We start from the raw sequence: 17,111 nt of genomic DNA, 5'->3' as shown, positions 1-17,111 counted from the left end.
AAATTCAATTACAATAGGGTAGAGGGTAATTGGAAACACCATGGGGGTGTTAGTTGAGTTATAAAGCTTTTGACAAAATGTGTACCATTGAGTTGGTCTTTCTTTCGTAATGAAGTTTGCAATATGCATTTGTTGATGATGCATTCTTGCTTTTAGATTTATATATATATATATATATATATGCTTTTAGATTTATATATATATATATATATATGCTGCGTTCCTTTTTTTCTCTCCCAAAACATTAAGGAAAAAAAAAAAAAAAGAGTTTATGAACTTGAAGGATAGTACACTCACCTGGAAAAAATCTCATGAAGCAGATGTGACTAACCTGCATTCTTTTCTTTGGCCAAAATTTATACTTTAAAATTTATACTTTAAAAAGCCATACAAGTACTTTTTTATTAAACCAAAAAAAAAAAGTAATACTATTCTTTGGCCGAAATTTACTCCTAAAAAGTCATAGAAGAAGTCATACAAGTACTTTTAAGTACTTTTTTATTTTTTTTTTAAAAAAAGGTAACATTATGGATGCATTTGGCATGCCCTTTTAATATTCGTGCAAAATGTATTATTATAATTCTTTAAAAAATAAAATAAAATAAGATAGTAACCATGATTGTGGGGAAGAGAAACAAAAGGCATAAAAAAGAGTGCTGGTCTTACCACTAGTTTATTGGGATATTTGTCCTACCTGAGTAAATGCCTTTAGAGACAGGAGTAGCATGAGAGCTATTGGTTCAGAGTAAACAATACCAACATTATAGTTTTGGAAGGCATGCCAAGAGTCCAAAGGAAGCAACACAGAGGGACAGATATGCAGCTATTTTTTAAATTACTAGGCGTTGTTTATATATTCTATTGGGTTCAGTTTTTTACTACTATAATTTTACTAATCATGCCTTTTTTTAGTACTAATTTCAAGAAATATATAAGAATAGATGAGAATCCTTTTTAGTATAAAATTCCAAACTCACTTTGGAAAGAAAGAATACTCAATAGTCAATACTCTTTTTTTATAATAATTATGTCATCATCATCATCAGGTGGCCCAATCTCCACCTTAAATGAGGTATGTTGCAGGTTTCTAATCCAAAGTTTTAATGTTTTGTTGGCCTACAGGGTGCAGCTCCCCTGATAAAATTAATCTCTCTCTCTCTCTCAAAGCAATACATGTAATTATGGCATTGGTTTTTTTATTTTTATTTTTTGTTAGAATAATTTTATAGTTGGTGCCTTGCAGGATTAGAACTCTCTATATCTCTACTAAAAATACCAAGAGATACAAAGCTTTTGACATGGCATTGGAGATACTAATAGTATTCATATAAAGAAAAACTAAAACTATTATCAATTTTATTATAAAAGACTTACAAAATAGCAAGATAATAAATGTGATCCATGATACATCAATAATTAAGTAAATAATTTATTTTGATTACTTTTTAATTAAGGAAAATTTAACAGATGCTCTGAAAGTATTGGTTTAGAAAATAGTTTTTTTTTTTTTTTTGAAAAAGGAAAAAAATAAAAAACTTTTTGTCACAACTTTTATATATCTTAGGAAAGTAATATTAAAACTTTCCTAAAAGGATCTTGTAGTTGAATTGATATCTCCTCATGCACAAAGTATTTAGAGTTTAGAGGAGAAATGGTTAGTATCATATTGTAACTATCTCAACAAAGGTTTTTTTTTTTTTTCCTCCTAAAATGATCTATTAACAAATGCTCTAGTGCACTCGTTAAGAATACCCTTTTAATTTTATATATATATATATATATATTAAAAGTTTGACACATTTGTAGTGACCATAATATTATTCATTCAAGGTATAAAATGCATATTACTAGGCATAGGACTTTCATTATTGAAGTTACTAGGAAAGTTATTGAGTCAACTCAGCCAATGACGTCTCCATTCAATATTGGTAGGTATAGTAGATCCAAGACCAAGAGGGCGTGATCAAAATTGCAGCTCTAAATGGATTCAGTGAATATGATCATATTTTATATATATATATATATATATAGTACTACTAGATAACAGTAACACTCATTTGATCATTACCTTCTAAATCAATAATTAAAGGATATATAGTTTTGGGCTCAAAAACCTTAGGTAAACTTTTTAGTTCTTACTTCTTAGGGTCACATTGAGTACCTCTAGTGCCTTTCTATTATGACAGGCAACAATCAACCATCCCACCACTTCGAAATATTTTCTAATCCAACACAGCCTTTTTAGGTTGAAAATTTTTCAACCCAACCCAATTAATAGCAACTCCAAAAACCAACCCACCTCCGGATTGAGTTGGATCATCAGGGTTTTTTTTTTTTTTTTTTTGAGAATCCAGTTGGATCATCAGGTTGGGATTGTTTTATCATACTTAATAGAAGTTCAGGTATAATTCGAATATTTAAGCCATTATACAATTAATTATTACAATTTAGATAATTGAACACAATGTTCTAATTTTATCAAAATTAAGTTTTAGAATACCAAAATAAATCAAACTAATAAATTTATGTAATATATATTTTCTAAACCATTAATAACATGGGTTGGGTTGGGTTGGGTTGGGTTTGGTTACTTTGACTGAAAATTTTGTCAATTCAAACCCAATGGGCAATCCAAACTCCAGAGGAAAAAAAGAAAAAAGAAAAAAAGAAAAAAAAGAAAGAAACTAGCTCAACCAGTCAGGTTGGGTTTCTTATGTTGGTGATTTGGATGCACACCTCTAATATAAACATATGACAAAATATATTATATACTTTGGAATAATCATCATAACTGATTTTTTTTTTCAAGATGTAAGAACTACTGATTATTTAGACATGTAAGAATTTTTTAATCTCTAAATTGAAATTGTGTTTGGTTGTAATATAATTGCAATTCATAATATTTTATGAATTGTATAAAAATAATATAACATCAACCTGCATACAATGTCCAACTAATTTTACAAAAAAATTTGGCTTAAGAGAATTACTTTTTACTTTTTTTTTTTTTTTTTTTACATTATACCAAACATTACTTCTTGGTATAATAAATTTTCAGGAAAAAATTATTTTAAGTATAACATAAAATTAAATTGAATAAGGTATCCAAATTAACAAATAAAAGATTATTATTTATTCTATGCCTTGATTATTCTCTGGGTGATTTAGAAGACTTATCAATTGACTTGCCGTGAGAGTGGCCTTCCTGATTGCTCTCTTAATTAGGCAACTTGTCCTTATTTGTGCAACTTGTACTTCTTAATTTACAAAATAGTTTGTGAGGACCCCAAAGATAACTAGAAGTTTAGAAGACTAGAACCTAACGTTTGCTCAAACACATGACAGGCAAAAATTCCACGACTTTAATGTAATACTTAATGAAAAAAAAATTCTACTAAGTCATCCCTCAAGGAATATGGGGAATAAATTAGGAAACTCCTTGGGTCAAGTCGGCTTAAATTTGGAATATTTTCTAATTCAACCCAATTTTTTTTTAGGTTGAAAATTTTTTAATCCAACCCAACTAATAGTAACTCTAAAAACCAACCCAACTCAACTCATAGGAATCGGGTTGAATTATCAAGTTTGGATGATATTCCAATTTCGCCAAAATGGAGCTTTAAAATACCAAAATAAATTAAACTAAACAAATTTAAGAAATATATATTTTCTAAACTATTAATAGCATGGGTTGGATTGGGTTGGGTTAGTTTGATTGAAAATTCTGAATCCAACCCAACACTATCAACCCATAAGAAAACCAACATGAGATGTCAGATTGGGTTCCTCTCTTTGATGGGTTAAATGCACACCTCTAAATTATGAACAAATTTATTGATAAAGGTTAGTAACAAAATGGTGTACAAACATATGTAATATGAGATTATATGCTTTGAAATACTCATCATAAGTTCATTATAGATTTTTTCAAGATGTAAGAACTACTCATTATTTAAACATGTAAGATTTTATTTTATTTAAAAAAAAAAATTAGTTGGACAATGTATGCAGGCTGATGCTATATTATTTTTAAACAATTCATAAAATATTATGAGTTGCAATTATTACAACCAAACGCAACTTCAATTTAGAGATTAATTTTTTGGGAATTGCATTTAAAAAAAAACATTATACAAAGTGTAGGGTTCAAATTCTTTACGTAAACCCAAAGACAATTAATTTGTAGAGTATGGGTCAAAGAACTAGAATTAGCAAGGGATTAATAACAATGGATCATAACCATTTTAACTGTGCATTGATCAGTTTGTATACATTGATAGTTTGAAACACTCTCCTCTTTTTCTTCTCTTTCTTTTTTCTCTTCTTTTCTCCCGGGGCTCAATTGACAGGTGCTCCCCTCTATTATATAGTCACTCTTACCCTCATCTCCATCGTCCACGTGCTCCCCATCCATGAACTTGCTCAAGTACCTGTCACGTCAATGATAAAGAGGATGTTAGTTATAAACGAAGGTCAAGAACCCCACCCAATGAGTCTTTCTCCTATGATGAGGAGCACCATCACGAACAAAGGTATAAGAGACCACCTCGCATAGGCCTAGGAAACGACACTATGAGCAAGGCGTTGAACCAAATTTTCAGGTCACCTTTCACGCGCAAGATCGAAAGGGCAAGACTTCCTCGGTGCTTCAACCAGCCAACATTCACCATTTACAATGGTCGAACGAACCCTGTGGAAAATGTAAGCCACTTCAACCAAAGAATGACTGTCAATTCCAAGAACGAGACCTTGATGTGCAAGGTGTTTCCATCCAGCCTGAGGCCTGTGACGATGAGATGGTTTGATGGCCTGAGAGCAGGTTCCATAGATTCCTTTAAGGAGCTCACCCAGGCATTTGGCTCTCGTTTTATTAATTGTAGTGGGATTCCTCGGCCCGTGGATTCCCTATTGTCCTTAACTATGCAAGAGGAGGAGACCCTGAAAACGTACTCGGACAGATACTGGGAGATGTTCAATGAGATAGGTGGTGACTTTGACGATGTAACTATCAGAACTTTCAAGGTCGGCCTACCTACCGAGCACGGTTTAATGAAGTCTTTGACTGGGAAACCTACCACCAGTGTACCCCAACTCATGGACCGAATTGATAAGTATAAGAGGGTCGAGGAAGACCAGCCCCAGGGGAAGGAGAAGGCCAAGGTTATCCCTCAAGAGAGAAGGGATTTCAGGTCAGACTGATACAACAACAACCGACCTCAGAGAGATTTTGCTGGGCAATCAGGGCCTACCAATGCTCAGGCAGTTAATACGATGTTTCGAGAACCAGTGCACCAAGTTCTGGAGAAGATTATGAATGAGCTATTCTTTAAACCCTAGCCTTTTGATTCGTGTTATGTTATATTTTGGTGATAAAATTTGTTTTTTAATAGAAAAGTCAGAGGTGGGTAACAAACACCAAACGGAGCTAAACACAGGTGGACAAAGTGTTAATTTTTAATCCAAAGGTAGGCAAGGTGAAAACAGGCCAAACTACAGGTGAGTTTACTGTAATTTGCCCATAATCTTTTATTTGGAATTTTGGATACCTTATTCAATTTGATTTTACATTATACTAGAAACAATTTTTTTTAATAATTATTTTTGTTCTGAAAGTTTATTATACCAAGAAGTAATGCTTGGTCAATCTCATAAAAAAAAAAAAAAATGGTAATGCTTTGTGTGGGGAAAGGGGGTCAGGCCCAAGTTAATGGGCCGAACGCCCACGAGAGGACTGTTTCACATCCGAAAAGAGGGATGCGGAGAAGACAAGGCCCAGAGTGGAGTGGAATCCTCTTGGTGAAGGATCATCGCTGTCCGAGGAGGATATCTCCAGTCCGAGGAGGACATCTCTTGTCCGAGGAAGATGTTTTGCTCTGATATGATATCGGAGACTAATTGAGTAAGGGAAAAGCCTGAATGACTGTCCGAGGACTCCACCTGATCAAGATAAGCTCAAAGCATATTCAGGAACGATAAGGATGGGAAATATCTGAGGGAAAGGCTGCTGCCACCGTATTCAATGCATTGCAACAGCTTTTCTGGCCGCATTTATGTGGAGAAGACCTCTGAACAGTGCATCCTAACCTACCGCCACTCACACAGAGATGAAAAGAAGCTGCCTNTTATTATTATTATTATTATTATTATTATTATTATTATGGGACCCACTAATTTAAGCATTGAAGAGTTTTTTTTTTTTTTTTTTTTTCCTTCTTCCTATGCCTTGAAATTGAAGTGTCATGAGAAAGTTTAAATAAAAATGTGATGTGCGAATTGGGATAAGGAACACGTGGGACAGAATGGGTGTTTTTTTTTTTTTTTTTTTTTTTTTTTGAGGAATAAACACGCACATAAGGAAGAAATTGAAATAAGGTAGAAAATGTGGAATAAGATTGGAGTGCTACATTAGGGGAGTAACTTTTCTCCTTCTTTTTGGTGTTTAATGGCCATGCTTTCTTTTTTTTTAAGCAGGAATGTTGCTTTGTTTTCATTCTTAGAGGAGGCAAAGTATTTCACAGTCAACATATATAAGTAGAGATTAAAACTTTATGGAGGAGGAGGGGTAATTGGTCCTTCTCGCCTCCCTTAACTCCACTCCTGATACACAATATGTAATTATCATCACTCTTTAAAAAATATCAAACATCTTGAGGGTTATGACCCAAGAGGAATAAAACAAACACAACTTTGCAAGGACCTTAATATTTAGGGCCAACACCTTAAAAGAGTTAAGTCTTAGTTATGACTTGTGACGTCTTATGTACTTAGTATAAATCATATCAGCATATTCCCACTTTGGTACGACATAAGAACAGCCATATGAGAATGCCAGATTGTGACATATTTCTTTGCTTATCTCTTGTCACTAAGAAATGCCACAAACCATTAAAACTTTACCCTACTCACAGGATAGGTTCCAACTTCCAATGAACTTAGTAGAAATATTCTTGTATTTCTTAACACTAGCTTCTGTCTAATACTAATTTTTATGGTTTCCCTCCCACCCATACTATTGTAGTCATGAAAAAATGCAAGGTACTACAAATTATGCTACAAAAATTTTAGAATCTAACCTGACAATGAATATGAGTTGTGTTACTGCAACAACTAATAAATAAATATCTAAATTATCTTTATATGATTAATGATACATTAATTTGTAATTGTCCATAAATGTAGGGACAAAGTTTGCTCTTAGGCCATTGCCTAAGGCCCTTAAATTTTAGGTCAATAATTAGTTTGATTGAAAGAAGGGAAAAAAAAAAAGTGTGCTCTCACCCTACCACAAGAAGGCCCCCAAAATTGAGGGTCAATAGAAATCGAACCCAATTGTTATGAGTATAGCAAATCATTATTAGTGATCAATTTCTTTTCACAATCGGAGGTTTCAATTTTTGTAAGTCAATCTATCTTATGGTAGATTATCAACATTAGCCACCCAATCTCCCACATAGCCACGCTCTAAACAACCTCTCTCTCTCTCTCTCCTTCTCTCTCTCTCTCTCTCTCTCTCTCTCTCTCTCTCTCTCTCTCCACCAAAATCAAATTAGAAATTAGATTTAAGCTTTTTTTCACCATATGCATCACCTTGCTCAAGTTAAATTAAAATTCCTTTTTTTTTAAATTAAAAAAAAAAAAAAAACATCTATTTTTCTTAAATGTTTCATCTGAAACATGATAATATTTCTCTATATAAAATTAATATTAGTTTGGCTAGCGTTAATTTATTGAATTATGTGTTAAATTTGTCTTTATTTGGGCAGGTTAATTGTTAATTTAGACTGTTTTGTGATTATATTATTAAGTGAATTTTTTTTTTTTTGATAAATTAGATTCTATTATTATATGCTTTAAAATTTATTTTTATTCTTGTCATTTCATAATTATTATTATATATTATGAAAAAAATGTGAAAATAATAGAAAAATAAATTGAATCTCAAATAGGAATATCTCTTAATAAATCTATTATTGGAAATATAAAATATATAACAAGAAACTTATATGAAATTTCACAAATCAATGAGAATTCATCAAAAAGAGTTAAAAAATAGTGAAAAATTATATATGTGTGTGTGTGTGTGTGTGTAGGGATAAGGGCCCAAAATTTTATATGGGCCTTAGGCCTAGGCCGAGGATGTTGGGTGGTCCGAGGACAAGTAAACAGTAAGGACGTGGAGGAATATCTCCTCAAATAGACAAGGCACAAATCAAATGTATATCCTACCATTCAAGGTGACCTTCCAGGAAGTTTCACTAATAAGGACGTGCATTGTGAACGTACAAGAGGGATGGGAGCCCAAAAAGATCTAAGAGAAAGCTGCTACCACCGCAATGAATGCTCTGTAGGTAACTCTCTAGCATCATTAATCAAGAAGTGATCTCTGAATAATATTTTTCAGCCTTACAGCTACCCCCAAAGATTTCAGGAGGATGCTAATGGGACAAGGATCAACTTAAGCAGTCTACTGTCCACGTGTAGGGTAAAGATGAGAAGAAAGAAATAGTATAAAGTAGAGGGAAGACCTTGAGAGGAAGGGTCGGGAATTGAGAGAGAAAGCGCTATAGCAATTAAAACTGTGTCTGTAATCATTTTTAACTGATATATACAAGAATTGGCCTCCTTGGATTATGCCAAGGACAAATTTACTTAAATGAATCCAGTCTATTTTTATTTGATTGTCTTCTAAGTCTATTCTACTTGCTATCCAACTCATTAAAGTTTAGTTTTTCAACCCACTCTCTACAAATCCATTGTATTGGGCTCATTGGGCCTAGATCCATTTACAATTTGGGCTTGGGCTCCAAATCGAGTTCTTACAATTGGCGCCGTCTGTGGGAAATTACTTGTGTGATAGTGAGTATAACGATTGATCATGGTAGGATTAGGTCCACACCAGGAAGAATCCATAGGGTCCCAACGTCAAGATGATTTCCTCAATCTTGAACGCAGGAAGGACCGGGAGGTTAATGTGCATACCATGCATACTAGTAGAAGCCACTCTCGAGGTGGGAGTCATGTCTCTCAAGAGTAGAACGCTAGGGCCATACAGCTAGAGATTGACCATTTAAAGAAGAAGTTGCGCCATGCACGGCGAAAACAAACTCCCTCCAATTCTAATGTTTCCTCTGATGATAAAGAGGATGTTAGTTATAAACGAAGGTCAAGAACCCCACCCAATGAGTCTTTCTCCTATGATGAGGAGCACCATCACGAACAAAGGTATAAGAGACCACCTCGCATAGGCCTAGGAAACGACACTATGAGCAAGGCGTTGAACCAAATTTTCAGGTCACCTTTCACGCGCAAGATCGAAAGGGCAAGACTTCCTCGGTGCTTCAACCAGCCAACATTCACCATTTACAATGGTCGAACGAACCCTGTGGAAAATGTAAGCCACTTCAACCAAAGAATGACTGTCAATTCCAAGAACGAGACCTTGATGTGCAAGGTGTTTCCATCCAGCCTGAGGCCTGTGACGATGAGATGGTTTGATGGCCTGAGAGCAGGTTCCATAGATTCCTTTAAGGAGCTCACCCAGGCATTTGGCTCTCGTTTTATTAATTGTAGTGGGATTCCTCGGCCCGTGGATTCCCTATTGTCCTTAACTATGCAAGAGGAGGAGACCCTGAAAACGTACTCGGACAGATACTGGGAGATGTTCAATGAGATAGGTGGTGACTTTGACGATGTAACTATCAGAACTTTCAAGGTCGGCCTACCTACCGAGCACGGTTTAATGAAGTCTTTGACTGGGAAACCTACCACCAGTGTACCCCAACTCATGGACCGAATTGATAAGTATAAGAGGGTCGAGGAAGACCAGCCCCAGGGGAAGGAGAAGGCCAAGGTTATCCCTCAAGAGAGAAGGGATTTCAGGTCAGACTGATACAACAACAACCGACCTCAGAGAGATTTTGCTGGGCAATCAGGGCCTACCAATGCTCAGGCAGTTAATACGATGTTTCGAGAACCAGTGCACCAAGTTCTGGAGAAGATTATGAATGAGCTATTCTTTAAACCCTAGCCTTTTGATTCGTGTTATGTTATATTTTGGTGATAAAATTTGTTTTTTAATAGAAAAGTCAGAGGTGGGTAACAAACACCAAACGGAGCTAAACACAGGTGGACAAAGTGTTAATTTTTAATCCAAAGGTAGGCAAGGTGAAAACAGGCCAAACTACAGGTGAGTTTACTGTAATTTGCCCATAATCTTTTTTTGGAATTTTGGATACCTTATTCAATTTGATTTTACATTATACTAGAAACAATTTTTTTTAATAATTATTTTTGTTCTGAAAGTTTATTATACCAAGAAGTAATGCTTGGTCAATCTCATAAAAAAAAAAAAAAATGGTAATGCTTTGTGTGGGGGAAAAGGGGGTCAGGCCCAAGTTAATGGGCCGAACGCCCACGAGAGGACTGTTTCACATCCGAAAAGAGGGATGCGGAGAAGACAAGGCCCAGAGTGGAGTGGAATCCTCTTGGTGAAGGAATAATAATAATAATAATAATAATAATAATAATAAAACTACTCGTGTCCTATTCAACACAAAAACCATAAAACCTTCTCTACCTGCTTTCTTCATTTCTTATCTTTTTCATTGTTTCAAAATTTTGGGTTTATGTTATAACTCAAAAATGTAACCATTTAGAAGAATAGAGAAAGAAATTTTGCATTTTACTATACTCTTAACATTTTTACATTTTATTTATTTTATTTTATAAAATCATATATGAATATGACGTTTGAACTTTATATATTTAAATTAACCTCTTACTTTAATTATTATTATTAATTATAATTGATTATTGTTCTTTATTTATTTTAATAATATAAATTAATAGTTTATTACTTTTGTAAGGACGCTTTTTGGATCCCAAGCTCAAATGATAAAATTAGTTAGGTCCAAAGAGCCCAATACAATGAATTTGTAGAGTCTGAGTTAGAAAATTAGGTTCTAATGAGTTGTATAACAGTTAGAATGGATCTAGAAGACAACAAAATAAAAGTAGACTGAATTTATCTAAAGAAATTCGTTCTTGGCACAGTTCGAGGATATCAATTCTTGTATATATTACTTGAAGTTAGTTACAGATACATTTTTGATTCCTACTGTATTTCTCTCTCAATTCTTCAATCCCTTTCTCTTAGGATATCCCTCCTATTTTATACTATCTCCCCCTTCCATCTCTACCCTCCACGTGTAGATCAGATTGCTGGTGTTGGTTCTTGTCCTATTAGCACATTCTTGAAGTTTTTGGGTAGTAGCTGGAAGGCTGAAAACTACTACTTATGTATCATTTCCTCATTAATGTGGCCAGAGAGTTAACTGCAGAGCATTCAATATGGTGGTAGCAGCTTTTCCTTAGATATTTCATAACTTTCCTCTGTTATGTTCCTTCCTGATACTTATCTTTATCCATGGAATGGTTTGGAATGTTACTTTTGATGGCAAACCACATCTTCCGACCTCGGCTTTGCTCAGTCGAGGTAAGATTCCTCCTCGGACCCCCACTTGGGCGATCATGACCAGACCTTACCCTTTTACCTAGTAACACGGATCCTTATGATAGTGCTTGTTCGTCCTCGGACTAATTAATGTCTTTGGATTGGGCCCCTAACCCAATACATATGTAGATACATACTCTTGGGCCTTTCACCCCTACAACTTTGATTATTTATTTTATTATAGATTAATAATTAATTTCAGGGTTTTTTTTTTTTTTTTAAATTTTAATTTTTGTCTTTTAATCTTGCCCCTTCTGAATTGAAATATTGAATCTGTCAATGTTGTGTATATGAGATACATGATTTTAACTAGAGCATGTAAAACCATGTATCACTCAACGTGTGCTAATTAATGTGCGCAATAATAATTAGCGTTCCTTGAAAGGTGTTTTGGCTGCCAAGCTCAATTGCTCTATTGAGCATGTGAATCATACTCTCAACCAGGTACCAAAGAATTACTTCAATAAGGACTCTTTCAAAGAGTACAAAAATTGATCCACATAAAGTGCTTTTGCCAAGATACATTCACACTTGGACTTTACAAACTTGTGTTCAAAGCCAAGATGAGTTGTGATCACATGTCTCAACTCTTAATAAAAAATTGAATCCATTGGTCTTTTTATGTAATCGTTATTTGACCCCAGCTGTTATGATAGTTTAATCCTTATGAACATATCAACATTATAAAAAAAAAAAAAAGAAAAAAGAAAAAAAGAAGAAGAAGAAACTTAAGTACAATACCTTGAGTATTGATTCTTAGGTTTCCCTCTTAAAACTCTGTTATGGTGTTTTTTTATTTTATTTTTTATTTTATTTTTTTTTTTAATTTCATGGGATGGAAGTATATTTTTAGTTAAGTAACCACATGACTGAATTTTAAAAGAGAAAATTAAGAAACAACATCTCATTATTGTACCTAAGTTTAGCTCATAAAAAAAAAGTTTAAAAAGTTGGACAAATGCAATTTTAAACTACCCTCATTTTTTTTTAGAAAGTTTCAACTTATGACGTCCGTTGATGTTAGTTCTTTATCATCAAACCAAGACATTAATTAGTTTTTGGTATAAACAGGGAATGAAGCTCAGATCTCTTATTCAACTATAAAAATTTTTACCAATTGAGTTAACTAGAACTCACAAACTACCCTCTTAAATGGGCACAAAATGTATCTTTGATTTACCTCTCAAGCAAGTTTGAGCTTTGGCTTTCAAACCTTAATCAACATTTGTAGGGCACTATAAATGTATAATCAAGCATAAATTAATGTGTTACAAATATATGAGTCTTGTTAGCGGGTGCTTTTAGGACATTTATGAGTGGACCATTTTAGGAATATTTTAATATCATTTTCATGGAAAATATAAAAAATTATATTAAAAAAAAGTTAGTTTTTTTTCATAAAAAATTTTACAAAAATAGTTCTAAACTAATGCTCTGGCATCTTTTTTTTTTGGAGAAAGTGAAATATTTGAATTTGAATCTTCAATCATGTATTGATTATTGCTATAATCATCATTAACAAGTTCTTTAGTAGTCTCAAGAACTCATAGAAACTTCAAAACTTGATTAATCCCCCCAACCCCCAAAAAAAAAAAAAAATCCCATTTTTTTATAGCATTAATCATGCTTTTCATCATGAGGAGATGAGAACCTAGGAAGCAGGATACTGACATAACATAAATTCAAAAGACAAGATCGAAAGGGCCAACATAAAACATACACATATCAAAGGAAAAATGAATTGATTGGATTTCTTAAAAAATTAATTAATTGGCCTTCAATGTTATTCTATAGCAAAAATCTTATTATACTATCCAACTCTCTGCTCAATGGCAACACGAACAGTACCTGCAAATACAAAAAACAATGCTATTTTCACGGACAAAAGAATTCTTTGCCTTCTGAACATACCAAGATTGTTAAGAAAGCAATCTCAGGCTCAAATGCCAACACACTAACACACACAAAAGCCACAGAGATCATGTGATATGAGTATAATAATAAGAAAATTAACAACATCATCAATAATTAATTATAATAATAGTAATAATATTTTATAAATGGAAGAGGATAATGATACAATAAATTTAAAAATCAATAACAGATATTATACCTTTTTTTTTTTTTTTTTTTTTTTGTTTATGGTGCATCCCTTTCGAATCAGATAGACTCATTGGTACCTTTAGTATATAATCTGTTATGACATTGGTCTCCTGCCCTTCTAGTGATGCAGCCTGCAAATTGATAATAAAAGTGTACTTTTAGCAGCAATTTTGCACCATTGCAGATATAAAATTCAAACAGAAATTTAACATGAGTTTTTTCCCCAAGTTTTCTTTACTCCAAATGCAGCCTCACCTTCATATAGATATCAAGATCAGGATCTGGCTTGATATTTGCAGTCTTCTCTCTCCTTGATAATTCTGCCAACATCTCTGCAAATTTTACATGCGAAAGTTTAATTAAACATCAAAATTTTCAGAATGAGTTTAACCTGTCAACTTCATTGTTTTTTTAACTGACCATAACGTGGTCCAACCCCTTGACATCTTGCTGAAAAAGCCAGTGTTTCTCTCACTGTCATTTCTCCTATATGGACATCATGCTGACTTATATAAGCTGATGTTCTCTGCGGTACAAACTCTTCCATTCCATGTCCATTGTATGTGACTCTCCCTGAGGACTGGAATTCAAAAGCTCTTGTATGAATTCATAACATAGTGAAACAATTTCCTCAACTAAGCAGTGTGAACAGATTGGAATATAATTTCCTTACTTTCAGCTCTTTACCAAGTTTTCCAGCCAAAGCCAATAGTAGTGTGGTCTTTCCGGAGCTTGGAGGGCCTAAAAGCAATGTCATTCTGCAGACCAGATCAAATAATTGAGAATGGATCATTTAAGAGTCTCTGATTATTATTTTAACAAGTTGTGTCTACTAACCTTCTAGGCTTGATGATTCCACTAACATCATGAAGAATTGGCAATGGTTTCTTTCTACTTGGAAGAATGTGAAGATAATTCAGGAACCCCTATAGGAAGATGGTGAGTGAGTGGTTATGCCTCTGAACGTATACAAGGCTAATTAGATTCACAGATAAAATCTAAAAGATGAACTATATACCTCTAACATATTAACAGAAAAGTTGAATATTGTGGGTAATGCCCTGCCACCAACATAAGCTTCTGCTTCAACATCTAAATGCTCGAACCGGACTTCAATTGTTGGCATATCAAGTCCAACACTGCGTTTCATATTTGAAATACAGATAAAAACCAGCACAAACACACCATATGCAACATATATATATCATTATGGCCCATTTCAGTTTATAAGCTTAAGTTTGAGGTTATATATTTCAAATATAAACACACACACACACACACACACACACATGCTTAAAAGCAAAAGATGTGAATCTATTTGATCAAGTTTACCGTTCAATGCGCTCCTTGAGCTTCAACAAGAATTTCTCATTATCTTCTTCTGCAATTTTCACTAGCCTCTCCAATAAGTTCTTCCTCTCTAGCAGTCCAAGACTCTCTATATCAATCTCTCTAGCTTGACCTTCTGCTTCAGTGAGTATACCTCTCCTTATACGCAAATAAGTTGGCAGTTTCTCAATAGCAGCCCATTTTAAAGCTTCTTCATCATCTTCCTCCAGTGAAGACTTGGAAAAAACTTCCAAGCCAGTGTTCCTCCAGATGTTAGAGCTGCTTAGACGTGCACTACTCACTCTAAATATTTCACCACCACCACCACCCTCCATTTTGCACCACCTAGTACAGTTTGTTCAATACAATAAGTAACCAAAACCCAGAGAGTCTTGCTTTTTTGACTTTCATGCAAGAAAACACCAGTGCACGTGCATGGATTTTAGACAAATGGAACTGAAGCAACTGTATCTCTACTCTTTCTGAAATGGGTCTCTTCTAGTTCAGAAAAATGAACGGAAAGATACAACAATGTATGTGTCCTCTTCTTTCCTCTTCTGTTTAGGATTTATGGGAATTTGGTTTGGGCAGTTTGTTTGATACCCTAAAGAATATTGGAAGAATATATAATATATAGCTTTAGGGGTACACAAAGTCACAAACCACTAAGGGTCAACTTCTTAAGACGTTTATTATAGAAGGGTGGTTGTACGTAATGGCATATGTCACATGGGGGAAACAGCTTGGCCAAAAAAATTAAATCCTCATTCTATTGTTATTCATATCCCCAAACAAAATCAAATCTCCATCCTCATCATCATCTTCATCATCATCATACCGTTATATTCTAGAATTCCTAACCCATGATTTTATGATATTTTACTCAACCTTTCAAATTTTAACTACTCAACTTTCCCAAATTGGACAAGTTTTTTCTCACTATTTTCAAATGTGAAAAATACTTAGTGTATTCAATTTTACTATAATAAATTTATATTGGAATTAATTTGGTATGAATAATGCTACAGCCACAAACTATTTTACAATATTTTTACGAACTGCTGATGTGGCAAATTCTTATTAGTTCTAATATGGGTCCACTGCTAACATCACATTCTTACTTACCAATAATTATTTGAAAAATACTAAAATTATATCAGCAGTTTGTAAAAATGTGGTAAAAGAGTTTGTGTTTGTAGCATTACTAATAATAAATATATTTCTGGAGCCGTTGACTCTAATTAATATGTAATTAATTTGTATAATTTAAATTTCTTAATGACCTCATTGGAAAAAATTCTTGGAGCTGCTGTGATTGACTCTAGATTGGATTTCTGAACAAAGTTAAAACTTTTTAAAAATAATAATAATAATTTGATAGTCTGCATAATGATATTTGAATTCCCGAAATTTTTGTTGAAAATACCACAAAGTATTAATTAAGTTATAAAACTCTCGGTAACAAAATTAAGACTTCTATTATATAATAATAGGTGAAGCAGAGAGAAACTCAAATTGCAATTCCAAATTAGAACTCTAATTTTGTGCCATGTGTCTACATCTATGTGGTGATCAGTTCATAATTATCCTTCCAATTGTTCAATTAGAATCTAAAATTGAAGTTGAATTTTGCTCCATGTGGCTAAATGTTTGTAGGCCCATTCTCATTAAAACCACTTCTATGTATCGGGTCAAGTGAGTTACTGTACTAATTAAGTTTTTTTTTGATTTTGCAGTCAAACGTGAAAACCAAAGAGGCTATTTTTATACCTAATGAAATCACTGATTTCACAAGAGACAAGGAGGGAGAGAGTCTTAGAGATTTCTTTGAAAACTTTCATTTAATTAATTCTTTTAATAATGATTTTTTCCTCCTTTGGTTCAGACCTGCCAGGTCTAAGCATTGCAGCATTTATGATAGCTGTGTTGCTCGCTTTGACCATCATTGCGGATGGATGGTAAAATATCAAACTATTTTGCTTATTATTTTTTAATCGTTTGTAGTGAGATGGTTTGTTTTTTAATTGTTAAATATTACTTTCAATTTCTACTTAGCTCTTCATTGGTGCAGAATAATTGTATAGGGGAGAGGAACATTGGCTACTTTATGGCTTTTCTTTTGTGGTGAGTAATATCTGATTTGCAACAGAGTTTATACTTTCTAGAT

General features: G+C 33.6%; 2 protein-coding genes across 2 annotated transcripts; one reads left to right on the top strand and one right to left on the bottom strand.

The window, feature by feature from the left end:
• Window positions 1–4,572: 4,572 nt before the first annotated feature.
• LOC112036392 (uncharacterized) lies at window positions 4,573–5,199 on the top strand. Its single transcript, XM_024069194.2, has one exon. It carries the CDS (start codon window positions 4,573–4,575, stop codon window positions 5,197–5,199), a length of 627 nt encoding a protein of 208 aa, XP_023924962.2.
• Window positions 5,200–13,322: 8,123 nt separating this feature from the next.
• On the bottom strand, window positions 13,323–15,549 carry LOC136065239 (pleiotropic drug resistance protein 1-like). Its single transcript, XM_065768156.1, has 9 exons — window positions 14,948–15,549; window positions 14,634–14,754; window positions 14,453–14,541; window positions 14,289–14,373; window positions 14,036–14,195; window positions 13,871–13,947; window positions 13,661–13,746; window positions 13,411–13,466; window positions 13,323–13,360 (listed from the first exon to the last, which is right to left on the bottom strand). Exons 1-9 carry the CDS (start codon window positions 15,277–15,279, stop codon window positions 13,323–13,325), a joined length of 1,044 nt encoding a protein of 347 aa, XP_065624228.1. The 5' UTR covers window positions 15,280–15,549.
• Between the last annotated feature and the right edge of the window lie 1,562 nt (window positions 15,550–17,111).

Source organism: Quercus suber, unplaced genomic scaffold (genome assembly GCF_002906115.3).
Source record: "Quercus suber isolate HL8 unplaced genomic scaffold, Cork oak 2.0 scaffold_895, whole genome shotgun sequence".
NCBI classification, from domain to species: domain Eukaryota; kingdom Viridiplantae; phylum Streptophyta; class Magnoliopsida; order Fagales; family Fagaceae; genus Quercus; species Quercus suber.
This window is presented reverse-complemented; position numbering and strand designations above follow the sequence as displayed.

Coding starts and splice junctions, on each gene's coding strand:
- LOC136065239 (XM_065768156.1), bottom strand. CDS start 15,279: ATGGAGGGTGGTGGTGGTGGTGAAATATTTAGAGTGAGTAGTGCACGT. Junction 13,948..14,035: donor AGGGGTTGGACCACGTTATG/GTCAGTTAAAAA, acceptor TAAAATTTGCAG/AGATGTTGGCAGAATTATCA. Junction 13,747..13,870: donor ATCTTGATATCTATATGAAG/GTGAGGCTGCAT, acceptor ATCAATTTGCAG/GCTGCATCACTAGAAGGGCA.
- LOC112036392 (XM_024069194.2), top strand. CDS start 4,573: ATGAGCAAGGCGTTGAACCAAATTTTCAGGTCACCTTTCACGCGCAAG.